General features: G+C 40.4%; 1 protein-coding gene across 1 annotated transcript; it reads right to left on the bottom strand.

Moving 5' to 3' along the window:
- Nucleotides 1-15,829: 15,829 nt before the first annotated feature.
- LOC138421391 (olfactory receptor 52E4-like) lies at nt 15,830-16,807 on the bottom strand. The gene has a single exon (XM_069555708.1). It carries the CDS (start codon nt 16,805-16,807, stop codon nt 15,830-15,832), a length of 978 nt encoding a protein of 325 aa, XP_069411809.1.
- Between the last annotated feature and the right edge of the window lie 955 nt (nt 16,808-17,762).

Raw genomic sequence — 17,762 nt, forward strand, 5'->3', positions numbered from 1 at the left:
TCATATGAGGAATCTAAAAAAAAAACAATAGCAAGAAATAGTCTCAAAGATACAAAGAACAAACTGTTGCCAGAGGGGAAGGTGGAAGAATAGATGAAAAATGTGAAGGGGACTAAAAGGTGCAAATTACCTGTTATAAAATAAATAAGTCACAAGGATGTAATGCCTAGAACAGGGAATATAATCAATAATCTTATAATAAACTTATGCTTGTAATCTACAAAAAATTGGATAACTAAACTATAAACCTGAAGCTAATATAATATTGTAAGTCAACTACACTTTAATTTTTTTAAAAAAAAGTATTGTTAAAAGGAAGAAAAGGAAAACTTATGATGCAGATAAGGAATATATACATTTATTAATGAGGAAAATTTTTTAAGAACGTGTATCACTTTCATACAGGAAAGCAATCCACAGTTATTTTAAAAATACAGATTTACTGTTCACATGGGACTCAAGGGGACTCTAGTGACTAGAAATGTACAATAATGAATAAGAAGGAAACAGGGGATGAGATTCTGATCACCTGATGCTCAGAGATGAGGCCACCAGAATGTGGCTCTTACTCACCTAGAACCACCTACCTGAATGTAAGGCAACAAGAGAGTGGAAAACTAGTCCCACACGCTGTCTTCTAATATGGACATGTGAGTGTGTGCACATGTATGTAGGCATATCTTAGCAAACATCCATTTGCCTCTTGGAGAGCACATTCATCGTCCTGCATTTCTCCACTCTTCACCTTCAGGCTTTCTTCATGGTGTGGCTCTTTAAATGACCTAAGTAAAGTCCCCCATAATGCCCAGAATTAGCTCTTTTTTAAACTCCCTGATTCCCCAGACATAATCACTATGCATCACTACTATTATGTGTAACATTGATTCTGGAGGTTGCCTTGTGCTCCCAGTAGATAAACCTGGTTGACTCTAGGGATTCTGGGAAGCTTCTAGTGTTTTCCAGTCCTGGAGGAGCCTGAGAGACAGGATGTGAAGCTAAAACTTAATCTAGAACTAGATTAGGGCTTTGCAGTTTTGGTATCCCAATGGCCCTCATTCCCATACATGTGTAGGTAGGAGAGCCAGGAGAGATTTACTCCACAGCTGGAGTAGTCGTGCTCACAAATGCAAGAGGTAAACCCCTGTTGTTGATATCCTGACTTTCACGCTAACCTTTTTGCAGGTCAATGGCTTTTCTATGGACGCTCCCCAGGTCATTTTCTGCAACTCACATTTCCCCAGCCCTTATAGTCTCTCATTTTATCAGAGTCCCAACTTTCTGCACTGGAAGCTGTGTGGTTGTGTCCCTCAGCTGATACATCTTTGCTGGCCTGTTTATATGCTCTCAAGCACTGGATCTAGATTTGGCCAACGTTTCTTTTCTCATGAGTCCAGAGGAAGCAAAGTATTAAAGTTCATCAAAAAGTATGCTGCCAAGACCATTGCAAAATGCACAAGGCAGAACAAAACCATCACAAAATTTTGCAAAAACTAAACAGGAATAGGACTCAGAGAGCTAGACTTAAAACCTGATGTAGTGCAAGTTCTTCCTGCAGACAGGCTCTGTAGGGTGACTTGGTTCAGGGTCAGCGTTAATAAGAGTGAAACAGTGGCAGAGGAATGTGAGTGCCAAAATAAAGGTGCTGGGTCAATTGATATATTAACAGAAAGAGTACATCAATATAAACATAGATGCACCTGCTCATACACACATCCACACAGATTCCCCTGCAGAAGCTGTGGCTCTTTAGTACACTTCAGTTCAGTCACTCAATCATGTCTGACTCTTTGCAACCGCATGGACTACAGCAAGCCAAGCCTCCCTGTCCATCACCAACTCCCAGAGTTTACTCAAACTCATGTCCATTGAGTCAGTGATGCCATCCAACGACCTTATCACCTATTGTCTCCTTCTCCTTGCACTTTCAATCTTTCCCAGCATCAGGATCTTTCCCAATGAGTCAGTTCTTTGCATGAGGTGACTAAAGTATTGGAGCTTCAGCTTTAGCATCAGTCCTTCCAATGAATATTCAGGACTGATCTCCTTCAGAATGGACTGGTTGGATCTCCTTGCAGTCCAAGGTACTCTCAAGAGCCTTCTCCAACAGCACAGTTCAAAAGCATCAATTCTTTGGTGCTCAGCTTTCTTTATAATCCAACTCTCTTACCCATACGTGACTACTGGAAAAACCATAGCTTTGACTAGACAGACATTTGTTGGCAAAGCAATATCTCTGCTTTTTAATATGCTGTCTAGGTTGGTCATAACTTTTCTGCCGAGGAGCAAGCATCTTATAATATCATGGCTGCAGTCACCATCTGCAGTGATTTTGGAGCCCCGAAAAATAAAGTCTGTCACTGTTTCTATTTTTTCCCCATCTGTTTCCCGTGAAGTGATGGGACCAGATGCCATGATCTTTGTTTTCTGAATGTGGAGTTTTAACCCAACTTTTCCACTCTCCTCCTTCACTTTCATCAAAAGGCTTTTTAGTTCTTTGCTTTGTGCCATAGGGTGGTTGTCATCTGCATATCTGAGGTTATTGATATTTCTCCTGGCAATCTTGATTTCAGCTTGTGCTTCATAAAGTCCAGCATTTCTCATGATGTACTTTGCATCTAAGTTAAATAAGCAGGGTGACAAGATACAGCCTTGATGTACTCCTTTCCCTATTTGGAAAGAGTCTAGTGTTCCATGTCCAGTTCTAACTGTTGCTTCCTGACCTGCATACAGATTTCTCAGGAGGCAGGTCTGGTGGTCTGTTATTCCCATTTCTTGAAGAATTTTCCAGAGTTTGTTGTGATCTACACAGTCAAAAGTTTTGGCATAGTCAATAAAGCATCAGTAGATGTTTTCCTGGAACCCTCCTCCTTTTTCGAGAGCTCATTGCCATGATCCAACAGATGTTGGCAATTTGATATCTAGTTCCTCTATCTTTTCTAAATCTTGCTTGAACATCTGGAAATTCATAGTTGACATAATATTGAAGCCTGGCTTGGAGAATTTTGAGCTCTAATTTACTAGTGTGTGAGATGAGTGTAATTGTGTGGTAGTTTGAGCAATCTTCGGCATTGCTTTTCTTTGGGACTGGAATGAAAACTGACCTTTTCCAGTCCTGTAGCCACTGTTGAGTTTTCCACATTTCCTGGCATATTGAGTGCAACATTTTCACATCATCTTTTAAAATTTGAAATAGCTCAACTGGAATTCCATCACTTCCGCTAGCTTTGTTCATAGTGATGCTTCCTAAGGCTCACTTGACTTCTCATTCCAGGATGTCTGGCTCTAGGTGAGTGATCACACCATCATGATTATCTGGGTCATGAAGATTTTTTTTTTTTTGGTATAGTTCTTCTGAGTATTTTTGTTACCTCTTCTTAATATCTTCTGCTTCTGTTAGGTCCATACCATTTCTGTCCTTTACTGAGCCTATTTTTGCATGAAATGTTCCCTTCATATCTCTAATTTCTTGAAGAGATCTCTAGTGTTTCCTATTCTATTGCTTTCCACTATGTCTTTGCACTGATCACTGAGGAAGGCTTTCTTATCTCTCCTTGCTATTCTTTGGAACTCTGCATTCAAATGGATGTATCTTCTTTTTCTCTTTTGCTTTTCCCTTCTCTTCTTTTCACAACTATTTGTAAGGCCTCCTCAGACAGCCATTTCCTTTTTCGCATTTCTTTTTCTTGGGCTTGGTCTTGATCCCTGTCTCCTGCACAATGTCACAAACCTCCGTCCATAGTTCATCAGGCACTCTATGAGATCTAGTCCCTTAAATCTATTTCTCACTTCGACTGTCTAATCGTAAGGGATTTGATTTAGGTCATATCCGAATGGTCTAGTGTTTTCCCTACTTTCTTCAATTTAGTTCTGAATTTGGTAATAAGGAGTTCATGATCTGAGCCACAGTCAGCTCCCAGCCTTGTTTTTGCTGACTGTATAGAGCCTCTTCATTTTTGGCTCCAAAGAATATAATCAATCTCATTTCTATATTGACCACCTGGTGATGTCCATGTGTAGTCTTCTCTTCTGTTATTGGAAGAGGGTGCTTGCTATGACCAGTGCATTCTCTTGGCAAAACTCTATTAGCCATTGCCCTGCTTCATTCTGTACTCCATGGCCAAATTTGCCTGTTACTCCAGGTGTTTCTTGACTTCCTACTTTTGCATTCCAGTCCTCTGTAATGAAAAGGACATCTTTTTGGGGTGTTAGTTCTAAAAGGTCTTGTAGGTCTTCATAGAACCGTTCAACTACAGCTTCTTCAGCTTTACTGGTCGGGGCATAGACTTAGATTACCGTGATATTGAATGGTTTGCCTTGGAAAGGAACGGAGATCATTCTGTCGTTTTTGAGATTGTGCCCAAGTCCTTCATTTCAGACTCATTTGTTGACTATGATGGCTACTTCATTTCTTCTAAGGGATTCTTGCCCACAGTAGTAGATATAATGGTCATCTGAGTTAAATTCACCCATTCCAGTCCATTTTAGTTCGCTGATTCCTAAAATGTTCATGTTCACTCTTGCCATCTCCTGTTTGACCACTTCCAATTTGCTTTGATTCATGGACCTGACATTCCAGGTTTCTATGCAGTATTGCTCTAAGAGAATCGGAACTTGCTTCCATCACCTGTCACATCCACAACTGGGTGTTGTTTTTGCTTTGGCTCTGTCTCTTCATTCTTTCTTGGATTATTTATCCACTGATCTCCAGTATCATACTGGGTGCCTACCGACCTGGTGACTCCATATTTCAGTGTGCTATCTTTTTGCCTTTTCATACTGTTCATGGGGTTCTCAAGGCAAGAATACTAAAGTGGCTTGCCATTTCCTGCTCCAGTGGACCACGTTTTGTCAGAACTCTCCACCATGACCCGTCCATCTTGGGTGACCCTACATGGCATGGCTCATAGTTTTATTGAGTTAGACAAGGCTGTGGTCCTTGTGATTAAATTGGTTAGTTTTCTGTAATGGTGGTTTTCATTCTGTCTGCCCCTTGATGAAGAAGGATAAGAGGCTTATGTAAGCTTCCTGATGGAAGAGACTGACTGAGGGGGAAACTGGGTCTTGTTCTGACGGTCAGGGCCATGCTCAGTAAACCTTTAATCCAATCTTTTGTCGAAGGGTTGGGCTGCATTCCCTCCCTGTTATTTGACCTGAGGGGGGCAAATAGTGGGGGTAATGAAGATAATGGCGACCTCCTTTAAAATGTCCCATGCACGCTCTGCTTCACTCAGTGCCCCCAACCCTGCATCAGGCCACCACCAACCCAAGCCTCCACCAGAGGCTCCTGGACACTCATGGGCAAGTCAGGGTTGGTCTCTTGTGGGGTCACTGCTCCTTTCTCCTGGGTCCTGGTGCACAAAAGTTTCTGTTTGTCCCTCCAAGAGTCTGTTTCCTCAGTCCTATGTAAGTTCTAGCAGCTCTATGGTGGAGTTAATGGCAACCTCCTCCAAGAGGGCTTTTGCCATACCCAGGTCTGCTGCACCAGAGCCCCTGCCCCTGCAGCAGTCCACTGCTGACCCGTACCTCTTCAGGAGACACTCACACACAGTTCTGTCTCAGCCTCTGTGAGGTCTCTGAGTCCTGACACGTACAGGTATGTTTGAGCGCTCTCAGCGTCTCTGGTGGGTATGGGGTTTGATTCTGACTGTTATTTTGCCCCTCCTACCATTTTGCTGGGGCTTCTCCTTTGCCCTTGGACATGAGATATCGCCTCACAATCACTCCAGTGCCTCACAGCCGCTGCTGAAGCACCAGGCAGCTGCTGTGGCTCTAATAACAGGCAAAAATTCTGGGCTCAGTCATTTATTTTTCCAGCTGTCCCAAGTTGGCCCTGAGGGGCCATAATGACAGGTAACAAGAAAAAGATAATCATTTCTTCCTAGTCCTGCTTCCCATTATTTTATCTGTGGTCCTGTCAAATACATGAATGCTACTAAAGAAACTTTTCTTATTTAATATGCCCCGAATTCTATCAAACACCTTCTGTTATTGACCAAAGGATCCTCACTTTAATCAAAACTTTAACCTTAAATTTCTGGACAATCACTCCCATCTGATTTCTCTCCAGATCCTGTATGCCTTTCACTAACATCATATATGGTAAATAGTAGGTAGTTTAGTTGCTAAGTCATGTCCTACTCTTGCAATCCCAAGGACTGAAGCCTGCCAGGCTCCTCTGTCCATGGGATTCCCTAAACAAGAATACTGAAGTGGGTTCCGTCTCCAAGGATCTTCCTGACCCAGGGACTGAACCCAGGTTTCCTGCATTGCCGGCAGTCTCCTGCATTGTAGGCAACTTCTTTACCTATTGAGCCAAGAGGTAAGCCCAAATAGTGGGCATATATAAATGTCAAATGAATGAATAAGCAGATGAATCAGCTCATTTTAATATGAACTTAAAATATATCCTATTTCATAAGATTTCACATGTTTTTGTTTTCTTGTGTCTATAAACACCAAAAGCATGCCTATATTTGAAGACTATAACTTCTCCTTAAATGAATTTGTACATTCAAGGCAAAATTCACATAAATTTTTATCTACTTTGCCTGAAATTTTGGCAAAATGACTCTGAAATTAAATGGGAAAAACAAATATCTGAAGATAATAATTTAACAGAGGGGAGCTTATTCTACTAGAAATTAAAATGCATTATAAAAGTCTTTACTTTGAACAATTAGGTTATGGTTTAGAAATAAATAACTGGGCAAAAGGCATCAACATAGATGCCCAAGTGTATAATGTCTATTATGCAACTAAGGTAATATTTCAAAACACTGAAGAAAAGCTAGATTCTAGATAAAATAATTAATAATTAAATATATGTTTTCAGATGACTTATGATGTTATCTTGCCTACCAATGTCAAATCTAGGTTTCTTTTATTTTAGTCTATTTTGGACACACAAAGCTTATAAAGAATAATATAGAATACATTCTTACATTCATTAGGTAGATTAAGAAACAAAGTGCTACAAAAATATTAAGAGCCTCCTGTGCAGTCTATTCATGTAATATTTGTTTTATTTTTATTCTTCAGAGCTGAATTACATCACTCCCATTTCCATAACATTTTATATGTTTAATTTTCACTACTTAAGTATGAATCCTTAGTTAATTCATAATATTTTAAAGTATATTGTAAACTTGATATAGATAGTGTTATGCCATGCCATTTTTCTGAATTTTAATTTTTGCTCATTTGTGAGATTTCATTTGTGAGATACACATATGTTTATGCAGGTATAAAATTTAATTTGCTGGATACAGTTATGTTTCTGCATGTATGTCTAGAGAAATATTTATTATGCAAAAAAGCAAAATGGCTCTCTGGGGAGGTCTTATAAATAGCTGTTAAAAGAAGGGAAGAGAAAAGCAATGGAGAAAAGGAAAGATATAAGCATCTGAGTGCAGAGTTCCAAAGAATAGCAACAAGAGATAAGAAAGCCTTCCTGAGCCAATGAAACAACTGACAAACAACTAATCTCAAAAATATACAAGCAACTTATGCAGCTCAATTCCAGAAAAATAAACAACCCAATCAAAAAATGGGCCAAAGAACTAAATAGACATTTCTCCAAAGAAGACATACGGATGGCTAACAAACACATGAAAAGATGTTCAACAAAATTCATTATTAGAGAAATGCAAATCAAAACCACAATGAGGTACCACTTCACACCAGTCAGAATGTCTGCGATCCAAAAATCTGCAAGCAATAAATGCTGGAGAGGGTGTGGAGAAAAGGGAACCCTCCTACACTGTCAGTGGGAATGCAAACTAGTACAACCACTATGGAAAACAGTGTGGAGATTCCTTAAAAAATTGCAAATAGAACTGCCATATGACCCAGCAATCCCACTGCTGGGCATACACACTGAGGAAACCAGAATTGAAAGAGACACATGTACCCCAGTGTTCATCACAGCACTGTTTATAATAGCCAGGACATGGAAACAACCTAGATGTCCATCAGCAGATGAATGGATAAGAAAGCTGTGGTACATATACACAATGGAGTATTACTCAGCCATTAAAAAGAATACATTTGAATCAGTTCTGATGAGATGGATGAAACTGGAGCCGATTATACGGAGTGAAGTAAGCCAGAAAGAAAAACACCAATACAGTATACTAACACATATATATGGAATTTAGAAAGATGGCAATGATGACCCTGTATGCAAAACAGCAAAAAAGACACAGATGTGTATAGCGGACTTTTGGACTCAGAGGGAGAGGGAGAGGGTGGGATAATTTGGGAGAATGGCATTGAAACATGTATACTATCATGTAAGAATCGAATCACCAGTCTATGTCCGATGCAGGATACAGCATGCTTGGGGCTGGTGCATGGGGATGACCCGAGGGATGTTGTGGGGAGGGAGGTGGGAGGGGGGTTCATGTTTGGGATCGCATGTACACCCATGGTGGATTCATGTCAATGTATGGCAAAACCAATACAGTATTATAAAGTAAAATAAAGTAAAAATAAAAAGTTAAAAAAAATAAAATGCATATTAATTTCTAAAAAAAAAAAAAGAAAGAAAGAAAGAAAGCCTTCCTGAGAGATCAATGCAAAGAAATAGAGGAAAACAATAGAATGGGAAGGACTAGAGATCTCTTCAAGAAAATTAGAGATACCAAGGGAACATTTCATGCAAACATGGGCTCAATGAAGGACAGAAATGGTATGGACCTAACAGAAGCAGAAGATATGAACAAGAGGTGGAAAGAATACACACAAGAACTGTACAAAAAAGATCTTCACAACCAAGAGAGGCACGATGGTGTGATCACTCACCTAGAGCCAGACATCCTGGAATGTGAAGTCAAGTGGGCCTTAGAAAGCATCACTATGAACAAGCCTAGTGGAGGTGACGGAATTCCAGTTGGGCTATTTCAAATCCTAAAAGATGATGCTGTGAAAGTGCTGCACTCAATATGCCAGCAAATTTGGAAAACTCGGTAGTGGCCACAGGACTGGAAAAGGTCAGTTTTCATTCCAATCCCAAAGGCAGGCAATGCCAAAGAATGCTCAAACTACCACACACTTGCACTCATCTCACACGCTACTAGAGTAATGCTCAAAATTCTCCAAGGCAGGCTTCAGCAATACGTGAACCATGAACTTTCAGATGTTCAAGCTGATTTTAGAAAAGGTAGAGGAACCAAAAATAAAATTGCCAGCATCCGCTGGATCATGGAAAAAGCAAGAGAGTTCCAGAAAAACATCTATTTCTCTTTTATTGACTATGCCAAAGCCTTTGACTGTGTGGATCACAATAAACTGTGGAAAATTCTGAGAGAGATGGGAATATCAGATCACCTGACCTGTTTCTTGAGAAACCTATATGCAGGTCAGGAAACAACAGTTAGGACTGGACATAAAACAACAGACTGATTCCAAGTAGGAAAAGGAGTATGTCAAGGCTGTATATTGTCACCTTGCTTATTTAACTTCTATGCAGAGTACATTATGAGAAATGCTGGGTTGGAAGAAGCACAAGCTGGAATCAAGATTGCTGGGAGAAATATCAATAATCTCAGATATGCAGATGACACCACCCTTATGGCAGAAAGTGAAGAGGAACTAAAAAGCCTTTTGATCAAAGTGAAAAAGGAAAGTGAAAAAGTTGGCTTAAAGCTCAACATTCAGAGAACGAAGATCATGGTATCTGGTGCCATCACTTCATGGGAAATAGTTAGGGAAACAGTGTCAGACTTTATTTGGGGGGGGGGGCTCCAAAATCACTGCAGATGGTGTTTGCAGCCATGAAATTAAAAGTTGCTTACTCCTTTGAAGGAAAGTTATGACCAACCTAGACAGCATACTCAAAAGCAGAGACATTACTTTGCCAACAAATGTCCATCTAGTCAAGGCTATGGTTTTTCCGGTGGTCATGTATGGAAGTGAAAGTTGGTTGTGAAGAAAGCTGAGTGCCGAAGAATTGATGCCTTTGAACTGTGGTGTTGGAGAAGACTCTTGAGAATCCCTTGGACTCCAGGGAGATCCAACCAGTCCATTCTAAAGGAAATCAGCCCTGGGATTTCTTTGGGAGGACTGATGCTAAAGCTGAAACTCCAATACTCTGGCCACCTCATGTGAAGAGTTGACTCATTGGAAAAGACTCTGATGCAGGGAGGGATTGGGGGCAGGAGGAGAAGGGGACGACAGAGGATGAGATGGCTGGATGGCATCAGTGACTCAATGGACATGAGTTTGGGTGAACTCCGGGAGTTGGTGATGGACAGGGAGGCCTGGCGTGTTGCAATTCAAGGGGTCGCAAAGAGTCGGACACGACTGAGTGACTGAACTGAATTGATAAGTCTTTTATTACTACTATATGTATCTATATGCTCCTCCTATGTTTTATTTAGTTAAGACACCACATTTAATTCATTCCTTTGTTCGAATTTAAAAACTGTATTTAATTAATTCATTTTTCTTTGATGAGTATTTAGGTGGTTTATAACTGTTTGTAAATATAATATTATTATTAATATCCTAATATGAGGCTATCTTGTTTACTTGTGAAGTGTGCCTCAAGCACTTATATTTGGGGTGAAATTTCTTGGGTGTAGAATATCTCTAACTTTTCTAAAGATTAGTAAATTGGTTTTGAAAGTAGTTGATCCATATTTAGCATCCCAACAGCTGTGATTCCTATTTGCTATATTAACAGTTAGTGAGGATATAGAGATGATAGTGTTTCTACTTCTCAACATTGACACTAACTGTCAGTATTATTTGATTCAGTTCAGTTCAGTTCATTCTCTCAGTCGTGTCCAACTCTATGCGACCCCATGAATAGGAACACTCCCAGTCTATCACCTACTCCTGGAGTCCACCCAAACCCATGTCCCTCGAGTCAGTGATGCCATCCAACCACCTCATCCTCTGTCATCCCCTTCTCCTCCTGCCCTCAATCATCCCCAGCATCAGGGTCTTTTCCAATGAGTCAGCTCTTTGCATCAGGTGGCCAAAGTGTTGGAGTTTCAGCTTCAACATCAGTCCTTCCAATGAACACCCAGGACTGATCTCCTTTAGGATGGACTGGTTGGCTGTCTTTGTAGTCCAAGGGACTCTCGAGAGTCTTCTCCAACACCGCAGTTCAAAAGCATCAGTTCTTCAGTGCTCAGCTTTCTTCACAGTCCAACTCTCACATCCATACATGACTACTGGAAAAACCATAGCCTTGACTAGACAAACCTTTGTTGGCAAAGTAATGTCTCTGCTTTTGAGTATGCTGTACTCCTTTTCCTATTTGGAATCAGTCTGTTGTTACATGTCCAGTTCTAACTGTTGTTTCCTGACCTGCATACAGATTTCTCAAGAGACAAGTCAGGTGGTCTGGTATTCCTATCTCTTTCAGTATTTTCCACAGTTTATTGTGATCCACACAGTCAAAGGCCTTGGCATAGTCAATAAAGCAGAAGTAGATGTTTTTCTAGAACTCTCTTGCTTTTTCCATGATCCAGAGGATGTTGGCAATTTGATCTCTGGTTCCTCTGCCTTTTCTAAAACCAGCTTGAACATCTGGAAGTTCACGGTTCACATATTGCTTAAGCCTGGCTTAGAGAATTTTGAGCATTACTTTAGTAGCGTGTGAGATGAGTGCAAGTGTGTGGTAGTTTTAGCATTCTTTGGCATTGCCTTTCTTTGGAATTAGAATGAAAACTGACCTTTTCCAGTCCTGTGGCCACTACTGAGTTTTCCAAATTTGCTGGCATATTGAGTGCAGCACTTTCACACCGTCATCTTTCAGAACTTGAAATAGCTCAACTGGTGTACCATCACCTCCACTAGCTTTGTTTGTAGTGATGCTTTCTAAGGCCCACTTGACTTCACATTCCAGGATGTCTGGCTCTAGGTGAGTAATCACACCATTGTGATTATCTTGGTCGTGAAGATCTTTTTTGTACAGTTCTTGTGTGTATTCTTTCCACCTCTTGTTCATATCTTCTGCTTCTGTTAGGTCCATACCATTTCTGTCCTTCATTGAGCCCATGTTTGCATGAAATGTTCCCTTGGTATCTCTGATTTTCTTGAAGAGATCTCTAGTCCTTCCCATTCTATTGTTTTCCTCTATTTCTTTGCATTGATAGCTGAGGAAGGATTTCTTATCTCTCCTTGCTATTCTTTGGAACTCTCATTCAAATGGGTTTATCTTTCCTTTTGTCCATTGTTTTTCTCTTCCCTTCTTTTCACAGCTATTTGTAAGGCCTCCTCAGGCAGCCATTTTGTTTTTTTGCATTTCTTTTTCTTGGGGATGGTCTTGATCCCTGTCTCCTGTACAATGTCACAAACCTCCGTCCACAGTTTATCAGGCACTCTATCAGGTCTAGTCCCTTTGATCATTTGATTATTTTGTTTTAATTTTACTAATATGAGAAATGTGAAAGTGATTCTTTCTAAATTACTTTATTACTCAGATGGTGGAGGAAAGTTTAATATATTTATATTTAATATATTTATAATTCTTTATGCTCAAAGGCTCATGTGGGTATCCCTTGTTGGCAGTACCTTGTGTATTGTCATAAATGGTGACCAAGAGGAAGTAGTACTCTTAAGAGTTCCTTGGACTGCAAGGAGATTAAACCAGTCAATCCTAAAGGAAATAAACCCTGAATATTCATTAGAAGGATTGATGCTGAAGCTGAAGTTTCCGTACTTTGGCCACTTGATGCGAAGATATGACTCATTTGAAAAGACTGTGATTCTTGAAACATTGAGGGCAGGAGGAGAAGGGGGCAACAGGGAATGAGATAGTTGGATGGCATTGCCAGCTCAAGGGACAAGTGTTTGAGCAAACTCCAGGACATTGTGAAGGACATGGAAGCCTGGTGTGCTGCAGTCTATGGGGTTGCAAAGGGTTGGACATGACTTAGCAACTGAACAACAATGATTTCACAGGGAAAAGATGACTAAAACTCCCCATTTGGACCCTTCCTGGACTCTGTTCTGTATATCTTCTACTTCCATTGTTTCACTCTATATCTTCTTGTTATAATAAAATTTTAATCAGAAGTATTTTTCTAAGTTTTCATGATTTCTCTAGAAAAGTATTGAACATGAGGGTAATCATTGTGACCCCCCCAATTTTTAATCATCTGGGGAACCTGAACTAGCTGATGACATCTAAAGTAAGAGTGATCTTGCAGGAATTACTCTCTCAGAACTTACAGTTTGGCCAATTCTAGATAACTATAAACACTGGGTAGAGAAACTTTTTCTTAGTCATATTAGGCTAAATTAACCATAAGGAAAATTTTTAATGTAAATCATGGTATCAGTTATTTATTGTTGATAACAATCCACTTCAAAACTAGTTGTTGAGGACTTCCACGGTGGTACAGTGGATGGGAGTCCACCTGCCAGCGCAGGGGACATGGTTCCGATCTCTGGTCCAGGAAGATTCCGCATGCCATGAAGCAACTCAGCCCATGTGCCACAGCTACTGAAGGCCATGCTCAGTAAAGCTTATTCTCTGCAACAAGAGAAACCGCTGCAATGAGAGGCCCATGCACTGCAATGAAGAGTATCCCCTACTCACCTCAACTGGAAAAAGCCTGCATGTAGTAATGAAGACCCAGTGCAACCAAATAAATAAATAAATTTTAGTAAAAACTAGTAGCAGATACCAGCAATTTTATTTTGCTTACAAATCTGACTTTTTATACAGTGCTCAGAGGGAGACTTTGTTTCTGCTCCTGTAGGTACTGGCTGGGGCATTTGAAGACTAGTTCAATTTGGTATCAGATAGAATGCTTAAATCATCTAAATACTGACTTACTCCGAAGTCTGGTGTCTAGGCTGAATGATAAATAGGTAAGGGCTTGAACAGCTAGGAAGCCTCATTAATCTCTCTCCATCTATACATGATATCATGGCAGCTTTTAGGAAGCTGGAATGCACACACATAAGTGAGAGAGAGAAGAAAGAAAAGGAAATGGAGGAGGAAGAGATGAAAAGGATAAGGGAAGGAAGGCAAAGCTCAGGGAGAGAGGAGAAAAAAAGTCTGTATTTCCTTCTATAACCTAGATTCAAAAGTTCACATTAGTCATTTCCAACACATAATATAAATATTATGATTAATCATAAAACATCGTGCTGAGTAATTTGTGGGTCTTTTTTATCTATATGTTTGCAGGTGTGTTAAATACCTACTCTTGGTATGCAGTAGAGATAGGCAGTGCTCAACCATTATTGCTTCTGCAAGTTTTCTCCATTTACAGAAGACACACTTCCTATGCAATCCATAATTTTATTTTTTCTCCTTGTGGTTGCACCCATTATTTCAAGCTTTGAAATATGCCTCCTCTCTCGACTTTGTTATTGAATTATTCAGTATATTGGAATACTTTATTATTATTTATTGTAGCTGGTACTACACTGGAGAAGTTTTTCATTCCCCTGTAGTTTAAGTATCATGCTGCTGCTGCTGCTGCTGCTGCTGCGTCACGTCAGTCGTGTCCGACTCTGTGCGACCCCATAGACGGCAGCCCACCAGGCCCTGTCATCCCCGGGATTCTCCAGGCAAGAACACTGGAGTGGACCGCCATTTCCCTCTCCAATGCATGAAAGTGAAAAGTGAAAGTGAAGTCGCTCAGTCGTGTCTGACTCTTCGCGACCCCATGGACTGAAGCCTACCAGACTCCTCCGTCCATGGGATTTTCCAGGCAAGAGTACTGGAGTGGGGTGCCATTGCCTTGACTCTCTAAATAGTGGCCATCTTGACCCTATGGTGAATATTCTTTTTCACCAAATTCTGCCTTCATAGATTGGTTCTACAATATGATGACAAATCCTAGAATCATTTTGGTTTCATCCTTCATGCATCTTTAATTATTTGCAGAATATCCATAATCATTGTCTAGAAGTCTTAAACAATAACTTCTAAACTGAATGAATTCCTATATCCGAGCAGAGGATCAGAGCTCCAGAAGCTGCTTCAAGTTCTTGTTCATGACTTCCTCCCCAGAGAAATTGCCTTGTAGACGTCCCCAGAGAAAATTGCCTTGTAGACGTCTGTAGCCAAAGATGTTCAGTATAAAACCAACTTTTATAACTATAACCATCAACAGAATTTCTCAGAATTCTTTCCTTTTAAGAGATTCTGACAGACACTGGAATTAGTTGAAAAGAGTAGGAGAGTTGACTTGAGGAATTAAAATATAAAATTAGTTAAAATACATATGAACCTTTTAAAATTAGAATTTTTCCATTTTTCATTATCTGTTCAAATTTCTCTGTTAATTGGAGATGATATTCACTCCCCAAATTGCCTAGTTATTCAAGGAAGCAACAATTCTTGATGCCCAAATGTAAACCTTCTGCAGCAGGGATAAAAAAATAATGACCCTAAATGCAATTTAGAACATTCCCTGTTCCTTCTCACTCACCTCAAGCTTTCACCACTTTCTATTTCTCCTTAAACACACAGGTACATTACACCTTAGCCTTGATGTGACAAAGTGGTGAGCAAGGCATTGTTTGCTCTTATGTGCTTATGGAAACATACCACCCTACTTTGTGTGTACAGTATGTTACTGTTCCAAGTTCTTGTTCTTACATGTATGACCACATATAATTTGCCCAACATGTATGTCTGTTATGGAAGAATATGTCATTATTTTTATTTAACAGAGGATAACTGCCTTGCTTTGAAATTACTGTGAAAAAGGGGGGTCTCCTATGTCTTAGCCCATCTGTCCAAGGATTTTGGATGCTAATCTACAAGAATGACATATTTTTCCCATGAGCCAATTCCTCCAGGAACAGCATCTACTTATTTTTTTTTTTCTCTCATACCCACCAGCACTAATAATCAGAGAGGTTTCTGATCATGGATAATGTTTATAAGCTCCTTCCTCCAGCACCCATATTTTGTCAATTTGTCCCGAAACTCTTTGGTTTTCACTGCATAAATAATAGGGTTGAGCATTGGAGGTACAAGGAAGTAGAGGCTGCCAAGAATTGTGTGCACATGAGGTGGGATTCCCTGGCCAAAGCGATGAGTGAGAAAAGAAAACAGGGAGGGAGTATAAGAGGTAAGCATGACACAGATGTGTGTGGTGCAGGTATTTACTGCTTTTTGGTGAGCTTTCATAGAAGAGAGCCGCATTACAGCCCGGATGATCAGCACATAAGATGAGGCGATAGCTGAGATGTCTACCCCAGCAACCAACAAGGCCACCACCAGACCATACACCCTGTTGAGCGTGGTGTCCACACACACCATCTTCACCACAGCCATGTGCTCACAGTAGGTGGTGGGGATGACATGCTTGGCATGAAAGGGCATCTTCTGGAGGAGGATGGGCATGGGGAGAATGAGCAAGACAGCTCTCAGTAAACTCACAAGGCCAATGAGCCCGATGCGGCTGTTGGAAAGGATGGTGGCATAGCGCAGGGGCTCACAGATGGCCACATAGCGGTCAAAGGCCATGGACGTGAGGATGGCAGACTGCAAGGCAGAGATGGAGTGGAGGAAGAACAGCTGGACCAGGCAGCCCTCAAAGCTGATGTCAGTCTGGTCAAACCAGAAGATGCACAGCACCTTGGGGATGGTGGTTGTGGACATGCCCAGGTCCGTGAGGGCCAGCATGCCAAGGAGCAGGAACATGGGCTTATGCAGGGAGCGCTCTGTGGAGATGGTGAAGAGGATGGTGCAGTTCCCCACGATGGTGACAAAGTACATGGAAGCGAAAGGAATAGAGATCCACTTGTGTTTGTCCTCCATCCCAGGAATGCCTTGGAGAAGGAAGAAGGAGGGGTGGCCCTGGGAGGCATTGCAGTCAGTCATGCTGGCCCCCTGGTGGAGTACCTGAAAAGAGCGATTCAGAAACAACTGAGCCTGGACTTGAAAAAGAATCAAGATTTTCAAAGTAGAAATAAAAGTTGGAATTTTAAGATACACAAAAATAATTCTGATTTTTATTAGAATAGAAAAGAATTATATACTATGGTAGTAGATTAGTAATAATGTGGTGTAAAATTAATATCTGAGAGAATATATTTTATAGTAACTCTTTTATTAAGGACAGATGGATTCATAATTACCAAAACATGTCATTAAATTTACAAGAATACATTGCATATATTTTGAATGTATTTTTACTTAAAGACTATAACTCAAAGTATATGAAACAGACGTAGGTAGAAATACAGAGAAAAATTAATGAAGTATCACATTCCTTTCTCTACAAACCAAAGGCCAAATAAACAGGTCAACAAAAAACTGTTTATAAAATAAGAGAACTTGAAAACTTACAGCAGAATTCTTATCCAGCTAAATAATACACATTTATTGCAGGCTTAGGAATCATGGCAACTGTCTAAAGCTGAATTAGAATAAAGCAGGCAGTAAGATTCTGATCATTGGAATCTCTGAGATGAGGCCACCAGAATGTGAATATAAAGTCCATAGTCACCTAGAATCACTTACCTGAATGTGAGGCAATAAGAGAGTGGAAAGCTAGTCCCACACACTGTCTTCAAATGTCTGTTTGTGAGTGCATACACATGTATGCAGTCATGTCTTAGCAAACATTTATTTGCCTCTTGAAGAGCACACTCATGGCCCAGCATCTCTCCACTCCTCTCTTTCAGGTACCCAGAATCCACGGTGTGTCTCATTAAATAACTTAAGTAAAGTACCCCCAGGGTGTCCAAAATTAGCTCTTCGTTACTCCTTCATCCCCTAAACATGCACACTACTGGTGTTAATTGTAAGATTGATGCTGGAGGTTCCCTTGAAC

This window comes from Ovis canadensis, chromosome 15 (assembly GCF_042477335.2).
Source record: "Ovis canadensis isolate MfBH-ARS-UI-01 breed Bighorn chromosome 15, ARS-UI_OviCan_v2, whole genome shotgun sequence".
NCBI classification, from domain to species: Eukaryota; Metazoa; Chordata; class Mammalia; order Artiodactyla; family Bovidae; genus Ovis; species Ovis canadensis.

What these genes read in the sequence shown, in the direction of transcription:
- LOC138421391 (XM_069555708.1), bottom strand. Translation starts at nt 16,807, where the DNA reads ATGACTGACTGCAATGCCTCCCAGGGCCACCCCTCCTTCTTCCTTCTC.